Source organism: Patella vulgata, chromosome 1 (genome assembly GCF_932274485.2).
Source record: "Patella vulgata chromosome 1, xgPatVulg1.2, whole genome shotgun sequence".
NCBI classification, from domain to species: domain Eukaryota; kingdom Metazoa; phylum Mollusca; class Gastropoda; family Patellidae; genus Patella; species Patella vulgata.
Window position 1 is genome coordinate 29,589,822 of NC_065879.2, and position 23,581 is coordinate 29,613,402.

General features: G+C 33.2%; 1 protein-coding gene across 1 annotated transcript; it reads right to left on the reverse strand.

Moving 5' to 3' along the window:
* Positions 1-6,763: 6,763 nt before the first annotated feature.
* On the reverse strand, positions 6,764-23,581 carry LOC126826990 (sulfhydryl oxidase 1). The gene is made up of 10 exons (XM_050556145.2): positions 23,238-23,581; positions 21,625-21,725; positions 17,459-17,607; positions 16,108-16,198; positions 14,946-15,082; positions 12,654-12,896; positions 11,659-11,788; positions 11,132-11,248; positions 9,044-9,179; positions 6,764-8,117 (listed from the first exon to the last, which is right to left on the reverse strand). The coding sequence occupies exons 1-10, from the start codon at positions 23,470-23,472 to the stop codon at positions 7,393-7,395; spliced, it is 2,064 nt and encodes a 687-aa protein (XP_050412102.2). The 5' UTR covers positions 23,473-23,581; the 3' UTR covers positions 6,764-7,392.

Consider the following 23,581-nt stretch of genomic DNA (forward strand, 5'->3'; position numbering starts at 1 on the left):
CGTTCTCTAATAGCGTAAAAATATGGTATATCAAGGTTGTGGACTCTATAGAGGTCACAATTTTGATCCAATTTTGATGAAACTTGAAATACATATTTATAACCCAAAGATCTTGGTTCCTTTCGATATTCGCACATATTGGATCATAACTTCCTGAATTATGGCCCTTGATTGTACGAAAAAAATCACTTCTTTTTTTGAGCTTGTTCTCTGTCCATCTCTTGCAAAATGTGGGCGTATCTTGCATGGCAACCGCTTGTTTTAACTTTCGCGTAAAGCATTTCGACTGTGTGGAACATAGGAATCGGAGAAGATGAATTTCTTTTATTCTCACCATTCTATGACTTTCTATTTCAGAGGTATGTTATGGTATGTACCAGAAAAAACTTGTGAACACGATAAAGATTAGATTTATTAAAGGCATATCCTATTTGGTCTACATCAAACTTTTATTTGGGGGAGATAAGCTACGATCAATGCTTATATTGTTTTCGAGACAAAGCTATTGTGCAGTGACCATATTTTCAGGCTTTGCCTGACTCTCTTTAAAAACATAATGGGGGTTATTTATTAAAACTCGATTAGAATATGGTGAAACCCTATTAGAATTATCAACATTTCTACCTTGAGGTGTTGTCTTATATGAAGTTTACGAACAATCAACTATTCGCTTCGAATTTTGTGCGCTCACTGATTTTATTTGCATCAAATGTATTGCACTTAACGTAGACCTGTTGTTATTCTTTGTTGTTGCATGCCCATGTCATAAAAGATACCGAACGTGTTAAAAGATGCTTAAGGGGGGTAAATATTTACTCACTCTTAACGAAAGTTATACCTATAAATCTTTCATAATGCTATTGTTTCCTCGTATAATTGATATAATTATCTGTATCAGTTTACACTATACATAATGTTCTTAATTTCTATAAATATTATATTTCTCCACAATTCAATTCTATTATCATACTCCTATTATTCTTGTACAACATAAATGAAATGGGGTTTAGTAGCTTACTTTCGCGCACTGGCGTCATGCAGTGTTCATGAGGGGTATTTTGCACCACAGTCTCATCTAATATCGAATTCCAATTGTCAAGGGTTAATTTACTCGGTTTTTCGCCCCATCCGAAAGACTAGACAGCTGTCATTGTCAGACCCTCCGCCAAGCACCACTGACAAGGTTAAATTACACCGGGAAATCCTGAGGAACTTTCTCGGCCAACACCGGGATCAAACCCGAGACCTCAAGGATAGCGAGCAAGCGCCTTACTCACTGAGCCATCGCGGCTCCCGTGCACAATGGCTATAAATATTATTAAATGCAAAAATAATAATAAAAAAATATCCTATGATGATTTACTTTTCATTTTTTTTAATTAAAAATTGTATTAAAATATCCTATTAATGTCTACGTTTTCATCGAAACAAATTTGAGAAAATATACATGATATACCATTACGAAAATGGGTTGGGGGCACATATGCGTTTTTTTTTTCTTTTACATTTTGTAATCTGAATTTTTAAATTTTATTAATATTAACGAGTATAAGTGTCGAGTTACGGTTCTTTTATTGACTGCATTGGAAAACTTAATTTTTCATCAAAACGAATAGTGAAGGGAAAAACTATTCCATTTTAATCTAAAGAAATTTATTAACATTTACGAGTGAGGGACGTTTGCTTTAATGCCTACATGGAAAATATTCTTTCTTGTCCGTTATTTATTTTAACATCGATCATAGAAAGTGAGAAGGGAAAAACAGACACGCGCCATACCTTAAACGTGACAAGCTCACGCAAAAATCTAGCGTCGTGTTCAAATTAATTGGTTGTCACAAATTATCAAATTTTCCTTGACAATACACATGAGTGAGAAATGAGTTTGTAATGTTATAATTGGTGTGGTGATGTTATCTTTGTATTTATTGTATCATGTAAACTATTACATCTGTTCATATTATATTACCTGTGATTCTTGTTTTCTTCGTTCAAATGTTAAATATTTGTAAAATGTAGAAACTTTTGAAATATAAAACAGAATAAATGGATTATCATTATAAAATTAGCATGTATAAAAATATTTATTTCATACATAAAGTAATTAGGTAATATGACATTTAAAACGATAATATTAATATAAACGATAAAGCGCGACAAATGAATTGAAATTTGGGTTTAGCGTCCTACTGTTCTGTTACATCCGGATAAAGCATTCATAACACAGGTATATGGAATAGGTTAGATGGATGTTTATTTTTGTCGACGTTTTTAAAATAAAAATTCATTAATAGTCCTGAATCATATTTGAACTCCGGGATATCAAATGGAATCGGTTTGTTTTTAGATACAATCGAATTAAAATTAGATTAGAATTTGGTTTCGTTTCGTTTTGATTTTTTTTTTTTTTTTTTTTTTATCTTTTGTCAGACCTCGTACATTCAATCAGCAGATAATTTTTTCCATTCTAGGTCAAAATCAAATTTGTATTTCTTTCACAGGATTTCAAAAATAATGGAATGGAGGTCGGGCTTAGACCGGATTCCTCCTTATATCCCAATTCCCTAAATTCTGAATTTCCACAGAGTCCTTCGTTTAGTGCTAACGGCATCCCTGAAACTATTAGAAATATTATAAATTGTTGTCGGATTATTTAGGCCCATGACGTACGCTGTGTAGTTGTTATTGGAACTCGTTAGCGTTCATGGCAACTAAATAATCTCTAAATTTAATAAAAGGGTTTCATCATCAATATACACGCCTTAACCACTGGTGTTCTTTCCTCAATGTGACTTTGTATAATATCGGACATGTTCGCTCTGGATATGTACGAATATAATGATACATGGTACAATAAATATATTCGAACACATGACACAATTAAATAGGATACAGGTTACTTGAAAGATTTATTTCTGGCGACGTTTCGACGAGGGTTCTATCGTCTTTATCAAGCAAAGAATGACAACCATCAAAGGTGGGGGGGGGGGGGGGGGAGAAGCCATGATGGGTAAATGATTATCTCTCGTTGTACATTAATGTTTTTCTTTGTTACATATTATATCTTCACTGTACTATATATAATTGTATCGTGTGTTATTCTCATCCAGTTACTAAATGCCGCTTAAACAATAAATATATTCTAGTTCCAGTTCAGTTTTGTAAGTCTTGGAAGTCCAGGGAGTGAAATTTGACCCAGGGGCTATCTCTATCACCACAAAAAAAACCCTCACAATGGTAGATTGTGGCTATTTCATTCTTGTTAAAAAAATATCTGCTTACAAAAGTCTTTGGATAAGGATCAATTCTGAGTCGCATGGGCCATATCTCCTCAAGAAAGGACACATTCACCAAGCTCATTATTATAAGGCCCCCGAATATGACCATATATTGCTTAGATTCCTAGCCATATTTTACAAGAAAAATATAACATAATAAATTTATAATAAAAGTTTATTTATGCAGCATTAGCTTTATGGAATGTATATATACAAACATTTTTCTGAACATTCATTTGAAAGCAGATACATCTTTTTTTTTATTTCTCAGATTTTATCCTCTTGACAGTTCTATATTAAAACAGACGTAACACATTTTTTACTAGAAATCAATTATGACAGTATTCTATATCGATTCACCTTGACTTGATATCCATACTTTTATACAAGGCATAATATTCCACAATAACCATAATATTGACTTTAAGTCACTAATTGTCATTTGCATTTTTCGGCCGAAATGTACTCAAAATTAATTATTTAACATTTAAGTAAGAGAGAGAGAGAGAAATGGGGTTTAAAGTCCACTCGATACAAACTTGGTCTTTTCGGGACTAACATATATTTTTAATTTTATTTCAATAATTCGCTTGTGCGTATGGGTCTTTAGCAGTGGGAGGAAACCGGAGGACCCGGAAAAAACCCATGAGGTTGGACAGGCGACCCTACTCCTTGTCACATACAACCAGGGATTCAAAACCACGCCAGATGACTCAATGACAGGTTTTATGATACAGCGCGCACATCCTAACCATTCGGCCATCCCCCCCCCCCCCCATTTAATTAAGAACACAAAATCCAAATCTCAAAGGTCAATAATCTTCCAGCTTCAATTATCTAAAATTATAGATGTTACTGTCCTGTTTATACCTTTAAGTTAAGTTATGACCATCTAATTACTTACTAATTTTAACTAATCAAAAACAAAAAACATCGTTCTGAAAACTAGACAAGGTCAGTGGACTGGACTGCATACACCCTACATAGTAATGATTATCACACATAGCTGTATAAACACTCAAGTCCTTGCAATAATCCAGACCAACTGATCTTACCTGGTTTTCAAATTTGAGAGCAAAATTATTTGTATACTGCTATAATGAATTTGGCACCATTGTTTTTCTACTAATAATAGTCCATCTTACAGAGAAATAATATATATCAAACCACCTAAAATATAAATACAATATATATACAATAAAATCAACAATTGTAAAGCTATATATAACACTGTACAGTATTATAACACCTCATTTCTTTCAAATCTTATCATAAAATGAAATGAAATGGGGTTTTAATGTCCTACTTTTCTGCTCCACCTGGGATAATGAAGACGGACATAGCCATGCAGTGTGCTACGAAGCAAATTTTGTCAGACAGCGGATCCACAACCTACTCTTATTTCGAATTCCAACTGTCAAGGGTTCTCTGACATGCATGCCAATGTGTGCACAGGATCTTGGTTTTTCGTCCCATCTGAAAGACTGGACACTGTTCCTTCTACCACAGACAAGGGGGAAAAGACACCTATTATCATTAAGACACTAATCCTGGCATAATTTAATATTTCTCTGCAGATTTCAGTTAAAAATAAAATTCTAAATTTACATACATTATATTAAATAAACCCTCAACCTAGCGCTAATATTATTCTATTCAATTTCATTACAATTAACTTCAGTAAGATTATATTTTGTTTGGAAATAAACTTTACGCATATCATGGTTTGAATACAATTTATCAGGAAATTATCTTCCATTAACACCATTTACACTCATCAGGTCCAAGGATAACTCACTTTGGTTCCACAGTTCTGAGTGCAGTTCAACCAGTTAACATTATTTAGACTTGAGCATTGCCGTTTCCTTAGAGAAGCCTAGCCAAAACCTCACTCAGTAACAATAACTGTATTCCATAGACTTGTGTCCTGTCTTTCTCCAGTTCATTTACTAAATGCCATTGAAACATTTTATACTAATGATTATATTAATACTCTTGTTATTTTACACTCATAGAGGTACATCACAAACTGTACATACATCATACATCATATAATATTATGTATCATACATTAATATATTGAACATAAGCTTAAATAAAAAATAAATATTGTGCAAGTAATGATAATAAAGAAACACATCAAGTAAGGAAATATTCACAGGCACATTAATATAGCCACATATAAATAATAGCATAACATGTTCATAAATCTTGTGATCAGCCTCAACATGCACAGAGCAGGCCTAGCTTTACCCCAAGACTCTAAATTCGACCATATATTAGCCACTTCTGTCATGCGGGTAATTGACCGTCTGGGGAATTTACCAGTCAGTCAAATTAGTTATATTAAAGATTTTACCCTTATAACACAATAAATACAGTCAAATCTATAGTTTTTATGTTTATAAACATTTTAAACTGAGATAAGGCTCAAACTTGTCAGTGCTAGATAACAGTGAAAGTAACCTCATTGAAATGTTGCAGATAATAAACCTAGTGAATGATATCCATAAAGCTGTTTACTGTCATTTCCATTAGAAGTTCTTACAATTCATGTTCGACACACTAAATCAATAAAAAGAATAAATATGTCATAGTTTCATTAAAAGGAACTCTTATGTTTAATCAAATGCAAACAAGAGTGATTTATGTTCTTGTCTGACAGAACCACAGATACATAAGAATTTAACTATAATTCACAATACTGATCTGATTGAGCAAAATCATTATATACACAAAGGAATTATATATTTTTATTATATTTATGACAACAATCGGTGCATAGAATTCAAAATTTGTCTGCCACATATTCTGAACTCAAACCCTCATAAGTCACTGACATCTTGGTATCTTGTCCAATATGAAACACAACTATTACAATAACCATAAAATCATCAACAATTGTTCCTCTATATATAATAGTATATAATAGTGTAGACTAAAATGAATGAACTAGGTATACATGAACCACCGACTAGATACATATCTCTAAAATAACACACAGACTAGATGCAGCATAGACTGAGCTAATGTGGCCAAATGGGTCCAGCAATCACCTTCACCTGAATATAAATCAGTCTCAAACATCTTAATTTGTGTTACATATAACCCTTTTACAGGCAGATGTCATATTGCTGTAGTCCAAGGCATAAATGGCACATTTGACCCATGTGGCACATTGCATATAATGATAATAGTGCTTAAAAAAAGATGTGTGATTTTCTTTGATTGTCCATGAAATTCCCCTATTATTGAACTAAGTGGTATCACAGAGTTTTTCAGCAGACCAACTTTTTATGGCCACAGAGGTTAAGATTAAGGTAAATAATGTTTTAACATGCATCTCTTTTATCTTAATTTAATCTGTTTAAGCTCATGAAGTCATACCAACGGGAACATGCCTCAGGGAGATGAGTTTTACGTAGGCGAAGTCTGTTCCCCAATCCCATACAGATATCTTGAATAAAAATATGATTTAAAAAGAAATATCTTTGAACTGTCTAAACATCCATTATAAATGAATGCAGATATTGTACAACCGTAAATAGTTTACTTTAATGATTAACAAATTTAAGTACTACACCTCAACTATGCCTACCTACACAAAAAATAAACATATCAATTGTTTTATAAAATACAACAAATGTCAAGCACTTTTGTTTTAGGCATAAATAGTTTAAAGCTTTGCTGATGATAATTTATAATTATATACATCACAAAAATATAAATTACAATACAAATTTTAAAATTAAAAGCTCACAAATTTCTGCACTGTATTATCATTACTATGTACTAATCCTAAACACAAAATAATAAACCAAACCATTTTGAATTTTAGTTCTTAGAAATCAAGATTAAAATCCTTACAAATCAAAAACTGTATCTAAGAACTTTGGAGAAGAGCAAGCAAGTATGTTTTGTTTAAAAGAGTGTTCATATGAGAGAAATGTATGGCTGTCACTCACCGAAACAAAATTAAAATCTTATTTGGTTAACATTAAAGAGTTTCCCCGTTTTCCGTCATCTAAAACGCAAATTTAAAGGAATAACATTCATATTTGTAAAACACCATTAACAAAATAAAAAACAATATCACACAGAAAACATATACTAGTCATACCGGTAAACACTTACATATTGGTTTATATTTAGTACGAATAGTAAAATGATAATACAACATGAGAATAATAATAGCACATATCACATAAAACGCCATACACATCCCTAAATCTACACTACTTAAACTCCAATTAGTTCTTAAGCGCGGAGAAATATGATTACTGATTATTTCTTTATCAACACTCTCATTTTTAAAATAACCACTATTTCCAGACAATTTATTTTTCTTTCTTTCTCGAATTTCGCGTAATTTTTTTAAGTCTTGACCACGTAGTCTCTTTTCCCACCAATCCAGAGATTTTTCTTCTGCAGGTGATTTAATACCCTTACGATATGATAAACGATTTAAATCGGCTTGGTCATCCGGTACAGATGTTATAATATTATTGGCGCGATACATTTCTACTAAAAATCTTAACACTTCATCAGTTTTCCATGTGGGATTCCATGGTTTGCTGTCGGCAGCGTAACATTTTGGACATGCTTCTGGTGATGGGAATTGGATTTTGGGATATTCTGGATCTTCGGACAAATCTCCATGCAGTCTTTTGTTGGCCTTATTGTGAGCACTCCACAGCCAAATAACCATGTCTTTCTTCTTCCGCAGATCTTTATCAGCAGAAGCTGCCATTTTCAAAAAGTTTTCAGTACACTCGGCACAACCAAAAAAATATTTCATATATCCAGCTATAGCATGGATGACTTCTTTAACATCTTCAACTGTAAAATAATAAAATATATCATTTAAAGATTAACAATCCAGCCTCAATCTCAAAATGAATCTTTTCACAAAGCATCGAGCAAACAAATAACTTATCTGTATAACAAAATGAAATGGGGTTTAACGTCCTACTCTTCTGGTCAGACTGGGCTAATGAAGACGGGCATATGCCATAGTGTGCTAGGAGAGAATTTTTGCCCGGACAGCGACACTAGGACATACTCTTATATCGTATTCCAACTGCCAAGGGATCTTTTACGTGCCGGCCAAAGTGTACACAGGACCAATCTGATTAAAACACAGATCCAATTTCGTTTCGTTTTTATAGTTCAAAATTTCGATTTTACTTGTCTTTACTACACTTGGATCTGGAAGTGTTGTTATCTAACTCGTGTTCTGCTTGAAATGAGGGGTCAGCCAATCAAATGGTCTGTCGAATCGAGCGTTTGACCTTTTTTGCACAGAACTGTGGGTAGACATTAGCGGCAATAGAAATCAAAACAAAGCAAAAGTAGATGAAAAATAGATGGCGGTCGCTAATTGGTTACTCGAATGACTGACGTAATCGGGTCAAATGTCACTTGCTTGGTACCTGACGTCATAGAACGTGAACTCCCACTATAACTTGTTAGATCTACATGTAGTGTAGGCCATCGAAAGTATAAAAAACGAAATGAAATATAGATCTATATTTTAATTAGACTGACACAGGACCTTAGTTTTTCATCTGATCCGAATGACTAGACATCTGTCCTTGTTAGGCCCTCTGTCCTGCACCAATGACAAAATGAACTTTCTCGGCTATCTCTTTAACATAACCAAAAATTTATAAATATATTAATCATCTGTATACTAAACTATTTTGAGAAAATTTAGCATTTCATATCTTCTGAGGGACTTTCTTAATTCTAATTTCTGATCATACCTTTTTCATTTAAATATGCATTGACTGTAAGGGTATGAAACATTGTCCACATACTACAAGGATAACCTCTATATTCAGCAGCACTACCTTTACATCCTACCCATTGTACCTTATCAGGTAAATATACTAACTCATCCTAGAAATATAACATATATCATATAAATTTACTAATTCATCATACAAATATAACACATAATATCATACAAATATACTAATTCATCCTAGAAATATAACATATTATATTATATAAATATACTAATTCATCCTACAAATATAACATATTATATCATACAAATATACTAATTGATCCTGCAAATATAACACATTATATCATATAAATATACTAATTCATCCAACAAATATAACATATTATATCATATAAATATACTAATTCATCCAACAAATACAAGGTAATGCAATTTATCATGGGAGATGACTCCATTTAGTAATTACTTCCCCATATTCATACAATCTCAGTTGAAAATACAAAAAAAAGTTAACATAAAATAAAAGTATTTCATGCTCTAAATGACAGCCAAGCTTGTTATTTGGCCTAATCATAATAAATAAACTATTAAAAAAGGCTTAGGTTTTGAAAAGTTAAAAAAATATTTAAAATTAAGGACCAAAGATAGGCAACAAAACATAAGCCAATAGCAGCTAAATCATTCGAGCGGTCGGCAAGGGTTGTCACATATTTATTCTTTTGTAGGTAATTGGGGGCATTTACAAGACAATTTCATACAGATCAAATTATAATTTTCGTCTTTTGAGGCTTCAAAAGGTTCTACAAACTAAAACAAGGGCCCTAATTAACAGAAATTGTTAAAATTTGGCAGGCTTTTTCGTTTTAATAAGTTAAATAAAACAAAAATTTCATACAGGTCTGAATGTTCACAAGGTTCAACAAAGTAAAACAAGGGCTTAGAATTGGTGGAAATTACTGAAATTCATACAGGTCTGAATGTTCACAAGGTTCAACAGAGTAAAACAAGGGCTTAGAATTGGTGGAAATTACTGAAATTCAATAGACTTCTCCATTTCACAAATTTAAATGATCAATGCATATAAATTTCATACTTATCGAATGATAACTTTCATCAATCAAACATCAACAAAGTGAAACGAGGGACAAAACTCTAGAAGTAAATTTACTGAATTTGAATCCGATTTGCTGCTCAACGCTCATTGATGATTTAATCCAAAAATGGATAATCAAGACTATATTGTTTATCGTACCGACTCTAACAATGATAATCGAGGCTAATATCTCGGTTCAGAGTGAAGTAATTTGACTGAAATTTTCAGCATATTCTGTTTTCATTATCTAATTTTTAACTATTATAGCAAGAACTGTCAGCTCTTTATCTAATCTTATCTAATGCCCCTTTAACAAATCAATTGAATTCACATAAACAAGTCACATGGCACAATTTATTTTTTTTCCTTTTTGCTGAGATTACATTAAGAAACTCAATTGTAATTGAAACTCACTACAGGGATATAGAGAGATGAGGTTTGATGTCCACTCATTAGAGATTAGGTCATTTCGGGACTTACATATGGTACAAATTAATTTCAATAATTTGAATGTGCACAGGGGTCTTTAACAGGGAAGAAAACCGGATGATGACCAGGAGAAAAACCATAAGATTAGGAACCGCAGAACTTGACTCCATGGCAGACCGTATGAACTAAAGTGCATGTGCTAGACTATTTGACATCCCACCCACCCCTCACTACATGTATATATATATATAGGCACCAACTTAACATTCTAGAAAGAAATAAATCCAATTTGTGCAGTTATGCAGATTTTTAAAAAATGAAATGAAATGGAGTTTAACATCCTACTGTTCTGCTCTGACTGGGCTAATGAAGACGGCATATGTTATACAGTGTGCTATGAGGGAAATTTTGCCCGAACAGTCTACTCTTCTATCAAATTCCAACTGCCAAGGGTTCTTTTGCACATCTGATCTACTATACGTTGTCCCTTGCCAGGCCCGCTGTCCTGCACCACTGACACCCGATGATCTTCGTGGCAAACACAGCGGCTACGATTTTTAAAAAATGATAATATATTACCTGTAGACCATCTATACCATGTAACCAATCACCACCAGATAATGGTCTAGATATTGTAGTTAACCAATCATTTACTTGTTGTAAAAATGTCTTAATTTCATCTCTACCTGGTAAATACTATAATAAATAATACAGGTATTTATTATTATCATTTATAATTTTAGTTTTTATCAGGTAATTTTAATTGAGAAATGGGTATATTACATATTAAAGTCATATTTGTATTAAGATTTTGATTCAGATACTTGGTAATCTAGCTCTATGACCATACTGGTATAGAAATTTCTTAGAGAAGAAAAATGTACAATTAATAGAGACTTAGTAGATCATATAATCAACAGGGTCTTTTGGATTAAAAAATTCAGTATAAAGCTAGTGCTTTATTTTTGTAGAAAATGGCCATGATAATTGCTACTGGTTACCTACTTTCCACAAACATATCTTGCATTTTGAAGTATAGACAGTAAAACTGAAATACACCATAGATTCTAAACAAAAGCGTAGTGATATTTATCAATATTGAATACCTTAGATAAAACAGTGACATAGTTTTGTAGAGCTATCATATCATCTCCATCTATCTCTCTACGAAGAGCTATTTCTTGTCGGAATGAAACCTGAAGTGCAGATTCTAAATCCTGCATATATATTCTAGGTCTGTAAATTAAATGAGAAATAAGAGGTTTTATTATATTCAATTTATTACAGTTCTAAAATGTCAATTATAATTTGACGTCCAAGTGAAAAAACATTTAAAGATACTTTTCCGCATACAAACTGTGTGATTTGATGATATATTTGGACTAAAAATATATTTAATCTAATTAATCCATCAAAAATTTTGCTTCAAATACCTCTCAAACCTTTGTATAGCTAGGGGATACCTCAAGCTATAAATAAACTGATGTTAAAGGCCATGGCTGTCTCATCACTTCATTGAGTGAGAGTCTGTCTTTTTAGAATGCATTTTCCAATACTTCCTGTCCATTTACCATACATATTGAGGACTAAGTAAATTTTTAATTATTCACTGTTAACTTCTTTTTCCGACGTTTAATTTCAGAGTCTTCTGTATATTGACACTTCTCAATGTTCCCCAAACCGCCTAATCACTTGATCAAGAAATAACAACCACTCCCTCAGTCAATCTAGCAAACAATAAGTTGGCAGACAATAGCCGTGTTGCCAGTTAGTGATACCCTGACATTTTTCCCCAGCGCTTGCCCCATGAGTGTTATTCGGGCAATCCAGAATTTTTCTAGTTAGATTTGGTGTCTATACTTTCCAATAATAAATTTGCCATAATTTCATTGGAAATAACCACCCAATAAATACTTTCAGGACAATGTATCTTTAACACTAGTTCGAAATCTAATTGAACTTAGTTCCCGCAACTCAAATACATTAAAAATCTGAAGTAACCAGGGAACTGGATGAAATTTTTTTTTCAAGACAGGTATTATGGTATAGTCCTCAAAATCAGTGTTATAGCGACCGCTCTAGTTCACATATTATAACTTACCTTTCTATTTCTTTTATTTTACTATCTTCAACCTTGTTATTGTCTGGTCCATCACCTGCTCCAGCATTTTCCTGACTTTCACCCTTTTTATCAATATTCTGATTTACTACATTTCCTTCATTAGTTCTGTTTTCGTGCAGCAAAAATTTCTGCCCATCTTTTGTTTTAAACTTATTGGTTAACAGAAGATTTATAGCCATTTGAAATCCAGTTCTGTCTGTATCAAGGTTTACACCACTACCACTGGAAAATACAACATATGTTGCTGTTATTATTAGTAATAAGGTTTCTGGTATTCAAAACAGTTGTACTAGAAATAAATATTAGAGGAAGCAAAAATATACCAGAACATTTTATAGTTTCTCTTTTATGATAATTTTGGAAAAAAATTAATTCGATGCTTATATTCATTATATCTATTCTAGTAGTATCTTGAAGATAATTTATTCAATATATTCCAGTAATTTCCAAACTGGAATATATCTTGGAATGAATGAATGAAATATTGTTTAATGGCACATAAGCTCCAACCGGCTAATATTGCACCAAACATATGGTGATGTTAACTCGAGACAAACTAAAAACAAATAATCACAATAAATATTTATATGTACATAAGAAAAAACCCCAACAAATATCACAGTAAATATCAAATAAAATAAATGTCACAAACTTTATGTATATACATATTTAAAATATGAAATAGAAAATCAGATTATTATCAATTGCTTCAAGAGAGGACAAAAAATCAGTAAAGATGACCAATATGCTTCAATACTGATGATGAATGAATGAACTCTAAGGCCAGAAGAATAGCCTGAAGTTCAGCTGTAAAAAAAGAAGATGAACAGATATGGTCTCAGATGGTGTGACGGCAGTCAAAGCTATCCGATCACCATCCTTCGAAAAATCTGTGTAAATAGGAGCATAATCACCATACATAGACCATAGGTCTCCAAAGAGAGACAGGAACACCATAGTGCTAGTATCTTTCATTTTATTGTGGGATTATAGCCCACGGTGGTGTACTAAAGAAATGGGTATTCTCAATACTGTCATTGCTGATACCAGCCTCAGACAATTGGGATTGTATGCGAATCCCCAAAAATGGAATAATGTTAGTTTTCAGCAGATATAATTGCTCATGAAAGGGTCTAAAATATGGTGTTCAGATATGATTCAATTTTCGTAGCATACTACAGGTAAAGTTTATCACGTTTTTGTGCAATGAGGACATGTGCATCTCAATGTGTAAACTATCCACTGGAGACGTAGGAAATGCTCCTAAACTGATTCTAAGAATCCATGACAACTAGGATCAAAGACCACTTGGACCAAGACCAGTCGGACCAATTGATAAACCACTTGGACCAAAAAAAAAGACCACTCGGACCAACCAAAAAGACTACTTGAACCAAATAAAAAGACTGCTCGGACCAATAATAAAGTGTTGCTTTAGTAAATTGATAATTGTGTTTGTTTTAATATACATAAAAAAAAGAAACAATTATCAAAACATCACCAACTAAGTACTGATTAACTCTTATGTAAATGTACCAGCCCTGTGTTACAAGCTAATCAAACTGATGAAGTACATCAAAGAAATCAATTAAATTTTAATCAGAATGATTGGAGTAATGTCAAAGCACTGATACTGTACAAAGTATATAAACGCTTAAAATCTATATTTCGTTATCATTTGTCACAATGTCAGATACGTGTATGATATTGTTAAGTTAGTCTTAATTATTATGATTTAAAAATACATAAATAACAACGTATTTATTGTCAGTATTTTTTTTTTTATAAATGAATTAGTCAAGCTAAATATTGGTCCCAGAGGTCTAACAATATAAAATAATTGGTCTTTCGAGTTGGTCTCTCTTTTGGTCCGACGGGTCTTGGTCCGAGTGGTTTGTTGTCCGAGTTGTCTGGATACCGATACTAAGACTTGCGGGCTGACTCATACAAAATACACTCATTATTGAGTTTAAATCTTATTAAAAATAAATCTTGGACACCATGCCCCTGGAATGATGAACACATCAAAACTTCGAACTGGATGATTTGCAAATAATGATGACACTTTCAGGGAAAGCACAGTTCTATGAAATAAACGACATGCTGTTTATTTTTTTTTTTACTATGTTAGGGTTTATTTATATGTTATTTGACGATAATGTATTTTTTAAATGATTCTTTTCAGTGTACTCAAATTAAAGATCTTAGAGATGTGCAATAGTGTTGCTGGTTATAAGTAAGAATAGAATATAGCGATGAGATAAAACTTACGTAGCAATATGACTATATGTTCCCTCCTTATTAACAATATATAATGATGGCACTTGTGATATACCATACTTTATTACAGTTTCTTTTAACATTCTTCTAATTAATATATTCTTCTGGTCTACATAATCTAAAATTAACTGTAAATAAACAAACAAAAAATAATAATCAAAGGGAATTAATATAGGCATTGCATATTACGAAGATGAAATGAAATGGTTAAATTGAGCGTGAAACAAGCACAATCATGCTTAAATTCAATAGATGTATATAAATTAAAAATCGAGCATTAACAAGGTTGAAAAAAGTAAAACATGGCCCATAACTCTAGAAGTAATTATTGTAAATTTCTGAAATTTAATAGGCTTCGTCATTTCACTAATCTAAATGATGCATATAAATTTCATACAGACCGGATGATATAAAGTTTTGGCTTTAAGAGTTTTCACAGGGTTCAACAAAGTGAAACAAGGACCATACCTCTAGATGCAATAAACGGATATTTTGCAGTTTCCAGTTTTTGCATGTACAATAACATATTTTTTCCAGATATTTTTAAGGAGGTTGATTTCCAAAATTTCTGAAAACTGAGATGACATTATGTTCACGAGACATTGTGGACAACCTATGGATGTATGGGGGGCGACGGCAATATACGTCCACATTTCCATGTGGCCGGATAAAAAACCAGACCTGCAATGCCTTCTGACAAGTGATTAAGTTATCGATGCAATTGTAAATTATCTTTTTATGAGGAAGATAAACATATTGAACTTTTCTTATCACAAACTTTTTTTAACTTTAATTATCTATGGAATAAACGCAGACTGTCACTTATTCAATTCATTAATATTGTTGACATGAACATAAACTGGAAGACAATACGGTAAATTAAATATGGAATATATCAAGCAGGTGGACCTATTTTCACGTTAAATATGCCTATTCAGAGTATATTGTGCTACATAACAAATAATAAAGAACCATTTATGTTGAATTCTGTACAGTTTTGTTCTCTGACCAGTTTGTTTCAAAATCGATTAGTAACTTTGCTGAGTACCATATAGCCGACCACTGCTACAAAATGGTATTATAGTATTATACCTTATACATACAAAATCTGCATAGAATTGTTTAGATATAATTAATAATTTTGTATACTTACCTCAAGTCCCAGATAGGAATATGCTTCTTCAAATATTAATAGTACATGTTTATGTTCAGCTGTAGCTTCTTCCCAGATTTCGTCTATAGATCTATAAAATATACATACAAGTAAGTAAATATAATATTTCAATACTAACTGGACAAATGAACAGATTACTTACTGTTGTGGTGCAAGATCTGAGAAAATTAATAGGACTCATCCTCTCATCATCCCTCAATCATTAGGTGAACACCTTGATGGAGTTCGAAGATGAGCATTTTCTGCTCAGGGTAAGCAGAGATAAGCAATTTGATTGTTTGATGCTTTGGTTCTAATTAAGTGAGAGTGATGAAACTTGGTGTATAGTTTTGTTACAATGCTTCACAATGGATATGAAAAAAAGTCTGATAAAAGATGTATCCTCTAGAACAGTGGTTCCCAACCTGTCGTACGCCCACCACTAGTGGTACGCGAGGGCCTTTCAGGTGGTACACGAGCACTTTCGGGGTCATAAACGATTTTTAGTTATTTTTTACTTCACAAAAATGTTTACTGCCTAACACAAGATAATACCCATTATGTGTGTATGTTACTATTCTTATTATTATTTTGTATACTTATTTCTATTTTATTTCTATACTTTATTGATTGATTAATCAATTATGCAAATAAAGTGATATTTGATCGAATTGAGTTTCTCTGGAACCAGGTGGTACGCAGCGACTGTACGGGACCACAGAAAAAGACAAATGTATGCCCTGCAAAATGACTGACACTAAAAGGATTGTGATTGAAAAATCTGAATTTGTGCCTGACAATGTCTGTGACAGGTTCCTTACAATACGTTTTCCATATTTTTGACTGTTAATATACATGTGGACGATCTGGCTTTGTTATGCATTTAATAAACTGAGATTTAGTTCAAGATACATTATGGGAGTTTCGATAACAAGTTGGCAGTTCTCACTATAATAGTTAAAAACTAGATAATGTAAAGGCAATTTGCTGAAAATTTTATTCAAACTAATCCACTATGAACCGAGAACTAAGCTGTTGATCATCATTACTAAAGTCAGTACCATAAACAGCATAGTCTCGATTATCCAGTTTATTGTTAAATCGTGAAGGAAATTTATGCAGTAAATCGGCTCATAACCCACTAAAGACCGCAGGCTAGCGATGCCATCTAGAGTTGATTATGGTCTGGATACATTGTAGGTTAATTAATGTCTAATTAATAATTAAGATAACATTTCAGGCCTAAAGAAAGACCTTCAATAGACAGATTTAGCTCTTGCATAATGTATGTTTAAGTAAATAGAAATAGTTTTGATAGCCTACTCTGGTGTATGAATATAGTAAGACATACTTTAATGGTTTTAACTTGGGCCAGGATGGTGGAGCAGGTACTGTTTCATTCACAAAAGAAGCCATCTTCGCTCGCATTTCTTTAGGGTCTTGTGTAGGAAGACTTTCTAGATTGGTCTTGTTGTTTGATGTAGTACATGGTGGAAATAACTAAAAGTAACAGAGTAATATACTTGGTTAATACTATCAAACCTAAAAGGCATTCAAAATCTGAATATACAAAAAGACAAATTAGCATAACAGTACATAGAATAAATTAGGGAAATTTGCCCAGGTAACGAGCAAAGTAGTATCAGGTGTTTTAAAAAAGAGTAAGCATACTCTGCCCATGCATGACACTCACTATTAACACTATAAGACTGTCAATCAGCCAGTAGTACACTGAATTCAAGAAGCATGTGATCAAAGGGTGTTTTTTTTTTTTGTTGTTTCGAGAAAAAAGATTGGTTGTGACGGGCAAAGAAACCTATGCCCACAGAAGCCATCAAATTAGTCCACAAAGGCTGTCGCATACAGTATTTCTTTTGCACATAGTGGGAGCTTTGCAAGACACAAACTAAAAACCGAGCAAGACTTCTTCCAGGGGTTTCATTAAGAGCTGACGGCCGGTGTATTTTCCCACCTACTTTGCTCCTGGCGCCAGCTATAGCTATATTTTATATCCATCTGACAATTTGTTAAATATAAATGTACTGACAGTACAGCATTTTGCTACGAACATGTAATACTAAACACGTAGCTGGTGAGTTTACAAACTGCACGCCCAACGTTAAACACAGTACCGGAAAATCTGTAGTCAAGTTAAAAAGTATGACGTGATAATCAAGAAACAGACAGTATTCTGTATCTCCTTTCAAAAAGATTTACTGGTGTAGTTTAATATCATGCATGAAAGTGGTGTAAAATCAACCACATTGAATCATCTTCCATGCCAAAAACGCAAAATTTTCTCGGGACAGGGTGGGCATGCCCCTGAACCCACTAGGTTATTTTACATCTTTTCCGTTCAATTCAAGCACCTGTGGCTCTATTATCAACCTTTCGTCTATGAAATTAGCCACCTATTTTAACACATCACCCACCTACACAGTAATATTTAGTGAAACCCCTGCTTCTTCACTCATCAACATAAACACTGTGTATAAAATTTAAAATCAATTGGATAACTTTTTCGATTTTGATCAAAGGCTATAATGCTGACATTAATATGATTCTTCCTTGTCTAATGAACTTAATCAAACGATAACTTTTAAAACTTTAGCCTCTACAGCATCCACAAGATTTATCAACTTTTATCTACAGGGACAGGCCTACTGGGGTATTGGTTGTTCTGTTTGTGTTTTGTTCACCAGTTATCCTACAGTGCATGTATCTATTAGAAAAACATAACCTAGTATTTGCCATGACTATTAAAAATGGTTATCTTTACAAGTAATAAAATAGTGAACAGCTGTACGTAGTGACACCTGTAACAGTAATAACCACTAACCAATAAATCTAAACATCAGAATCATAAAAATATATTTTTGTGATCATTAAACAATAAATCTAAACTATAGAATTAGAATCATAAAAACATATTAATCACTAAAAAAATAACAATTTTATTTTCCACCTATGTTCCAAACTTGGCCCAAAAGCATGATAATAAAGGGTGCTGATTACACTATAAACCTCAGAATGCCTCGTTCGGCATTTTTGTCCAAACGTGGCAAAAACGTATTAAAATTTTTGCCATAATTTTGCCAAGTTGTAACGTGGTAAAAACAAAATGCCACGTTTGTCTGGAGTTCTAAAATGTGTTTTTTTTTTTTTTTTTAAATTGACATGTTTTTGGAACGAGGTATTTTGTCCAGAGCGAGGCTGATCACAAGGTCGGATACACGATTTTTCAAAATTTGGTAGTCTTAAAGAACTTTTTGTGTAGATCACGAATCAAGCTGCAATCAGATCACAGGTGAGTGGTAGGGTTTGCATGCTACTTGGCCATGAAAACCGAAAAAAATTTGGTGTAATTGCATATTTTCTGGATTTTGTATAGCTCCAGGAGATACAAAGTAATAAATATAGAACCAAATTTTGGCCTATCCAGAGATTGCCAGTAGTACTACATAAGAAACATGAAAACGCATGAGCCTTCACTAGATTCCCAGAAAATTGGCCCCGAATATGGTTTCAGACACAAATTTTAAAAAATTGCCTTGTATTTTCGAGCCGTATGAACCAGTTAGATGAGCACCTAAAGATCTTGAACTTGGTGTAATTATAGTATGTACTAATGTCACCAACATATGCTAAAGCTATTCTTGTCCCATGCCAGAGTTATTTAATTCCAAGAAGAGTGACGAACCGACAGCTGCTTATATTGGCTGTCTCCATGAGTGAAATCGCTTATCTCTGCACAGACATAGACTTCATTCACAAGTAGTATCAACTATGGAAGTTACCAGGCCGTGACTATCAAGATATTTTGAAAATCAATAGGATTCTCCTTTCAATAAGCTAGGAAACCCACATCAATGTCTAAAAAATGTATGGATTAATGTAGCCTCTATTGTGCTAACAAGAAATGTGTGAACAGCTTATAAAAAATATAACTTAGTTCTGACATTGATCATTAATTCAATACAGGAGACAGCCATATCTTAAATAAGGTCACATGATTTATAGTATGTATGCAAAGTCATTTTATGCATTCTAGTACATACACTGTACTAATACATAAAAGAAACACAACAAATATTTGTTTGCATGAACTTAAGAAAACTGGATTCATCAAGACTGAAAAACTAATATTGACATTGTAATGTTTAAATGTCACTGTGAAGTATGAGACACGCATGCTGCATAAATGAATGCTGAAATTGTTTATATCGGAAAAAGAAATATTAACATATGAAATATTCTATATATCTATGTATATAATTCATTACATTTGTATTTATAGGGACCTATCTATTTCTTGGGAAGAATCATTAATTTTTGTGCAGATGAATTCCACATAATTGAGGGGCAGTTGGATGGCCGAATGGTTAGTGCGCGCGCTGTATCATAAGGTATGAGTCAGCTGGTATGGTTTCGATACCCCGGCTGTACAACACATGGAGTAGGGTAGCCTGGGTAGCCTGTCTAACCTCGTGGGTTTTCCCCTCGGGTCCTCTGGTTTCCTCCCACTGCTAAAGACCCCCACCCGCAAGCAGATTATTGAAATAAAATTGAAACATGTTAGTCCCAAAATGACCTAGTGTGTGTTGAGTGGATGTTTAACCCCATTTCTCTCTCCACATAATTGAAAATCAATGGGCCTATAAGTTTACAGCACAATATATTCATCATAGTCAAATCTAAACCATTTTTAATGATACGCCTAATGGACTACATTTCCAACCTACAAAACTGTTTGCCATATTTTATTGTTACGAATACTGTGAATGGTTCTAAAGAAAATTTTCACTAAATTTACAGAGCTACATGTACATGTAGTCTTGAATATATGTACAATTAAAGACGCATTAATTAAGATTTAAATAAAGAGCCGTCCATTCTTGCTACAATACATGTAGTTCAAAAATAGAGAATCAAAAATTAATATTACTTTATCCTGAGTTATGAATATTTGACGTTTTGACAAGAAAAGAGTCTGAATTGCTAAACTGTGTCCACTGATTGATTGCCAGTTCATATTCTCAATTTTCACATACCATTGCCATGATAATAAACAAAGTTTTGATCCTTCATTCAGTCATCAACTTGGGTGCTGTCACATTAGCATTTAACTTACATTGTAGTTAGGGGGAGCTCTAATCCACTCAATATCTAAGTCATCCAATTGTCATGAGAGTATATTATGAGCTTGTTGGGTGAATAAATGTCTAAATAATAATTTATGTAACATCTGAAGCCAGATGGGGTTGAAAGTTCTACTGTTCCGTACCAACCAGGCTAATGCCATGAGAATACAACATACAGTGTGTTATGAGGAAACTTTTGCCCAGGCAGCAACTGAATTGCAACTGTCAAGGGTTCTTTTATGTGCGCACCAATGTTTACATGGTTTTTCAGTCCATCTGAACAACTAGACACTGTCTAGTCCTGCACCACTAACAAGGGGCACATAGAATTTGAATGCAAGTTCAGTATTGATATTATTACAGATCATATATTTACCAGCATTGTTGGGTATGCCATGATGTTATAGTTTCGACAGAGAGCAGTATTAGTATTATCTGAACAAGCCACCACACCAAGTGAGATCACTTTCGACCAACCTGAAAAATATAAATCATGGGTTTATTTTCACTGGAACATATAAACAAATATTTTATTTTATCTTTACGAGCATTATAAATTAATTGTCTTTCTACAAACAGAAAAGGAGTTTAATTTAATGTTCTAGTGTACACAGAACCGTGTCTTTTTATAAATGAAATTGGTTTAACAATCCATTTCCTGCACCTGCTTTGATGGGAAGTTTGCCTGCACATATTCTATTCTTCATCAACTTCAAACTAGCATTAGTGCTGATTATTGCCTCTGCAGTCACGATACAATTCATATATATAGCAATTCAGGCGCAATACATATAGCAATTCAGGTGCTACGATACAATTCGTATCTCGATTCACAACCCGGTCAATATTTACCCAGAAAACAACAGGATAAATGAATAATTGATAATTTTAGTCTTTTTGATGTCGAAGAAATAAAACTGTTTTATATCACAATCTTGATGAGGATCAAATTAAGGACCAAAACAATTTAAGAGTGTTTCTGTACCTATGATGGATAATGTGTTTTGTGGATAATCATGGACCTTATAATACATTGTTTTATAAGGTCCATGGGATAATTAAAGGAGCTAAATCGATAATATTTGAGACACAAAAATTGACACAAATGGGTTGCAACGCATATAATAATCTATTATGGATGTATATAAACTGATTTACATTCAATCTTTTCCATTTTTACTCTAATTTCAAATCAGTTATGTTCGGCGAAGTATGCATAAAGTCTCAATCAAATGGAAATCTCTAGCAGGATTATTCCAGTCTACACCAATAGTATTTATTGTGCATGCTCTCCAGATAAGAATATGGGCGTCACTGTTTGACATGACTTGTGGAATATGTCTAGCCCCTGTTCTTCGAGTCTATTGTTACAAATAGCGTTGAAATGCCTTATGGTACACGATTTGTTACCCATAGTAAAATGTTTATTTTGTCTTTGGATATCAGAAGCCCATCTTTTATTTGTAAGATCACAGCATCCAGGTTGATTTAAATAGACAAATAATTTGTGTTTTCAATGTCTAGGACTTTGGATGACATTGAGTTAGAGACTTAATAGCTAGCCTACTTTACGAGTGACCGGTTACTTCCCCTTATTGAAACGTCAAAAAAACATAAAAGAGGAACTGTGATACTGTACATCGATTCAGCATCTCGCAATTCAAGGATACATCGTCACCGTGTCAGCACTAGCCTAGTGCACACCAACATCTAGTGATCTACAGTGGACCTCATTTTTTTTTTATCATGCCACCCAAATGACTAACTTCAGGCCCCCATCGACTTATTTGTCATCAACTCCACTCCACCACACTTTCTAAGGAGCGATGGCAAACCCATAATAATAAAACCTTTGCCTCGGATAGGAAAATTCATAATCAAAATTTAACAGACTGGCATTTTTTTGTTGCACCTCCTTGAACGGAATTATCTCAACTTAAAACATAACACAAAAGGGGGAAAATAGAAAAAAAAATCTTATATAACAACCTTTTACATCTTTAGCAAATTTCTTAAATTTTGGAGCAAATCGTCGACAATGACCGCACCAAGCATTGTAGAACTGTATAACCCATGCCGATTCTTTGCCTTTGTCACAAACAATATCCGTGAAGTTCTCCGATGTAAGAATATTGACACTGTCTCCTTGCCTATAAAGTCCTATTTTGTCGGTCGATATACATACGATCAAACATATTGTAAGAATTAAAATATTAGCTCTCATCGTGATCAAGTAATCAGTTTACTCAAAAAGTAATTCATTACAAAATCTGTTTAGAGCCTAGAGCTCTTTCCAGTCCACATCATTTCCCGCAACTTCGTACGTGACATAC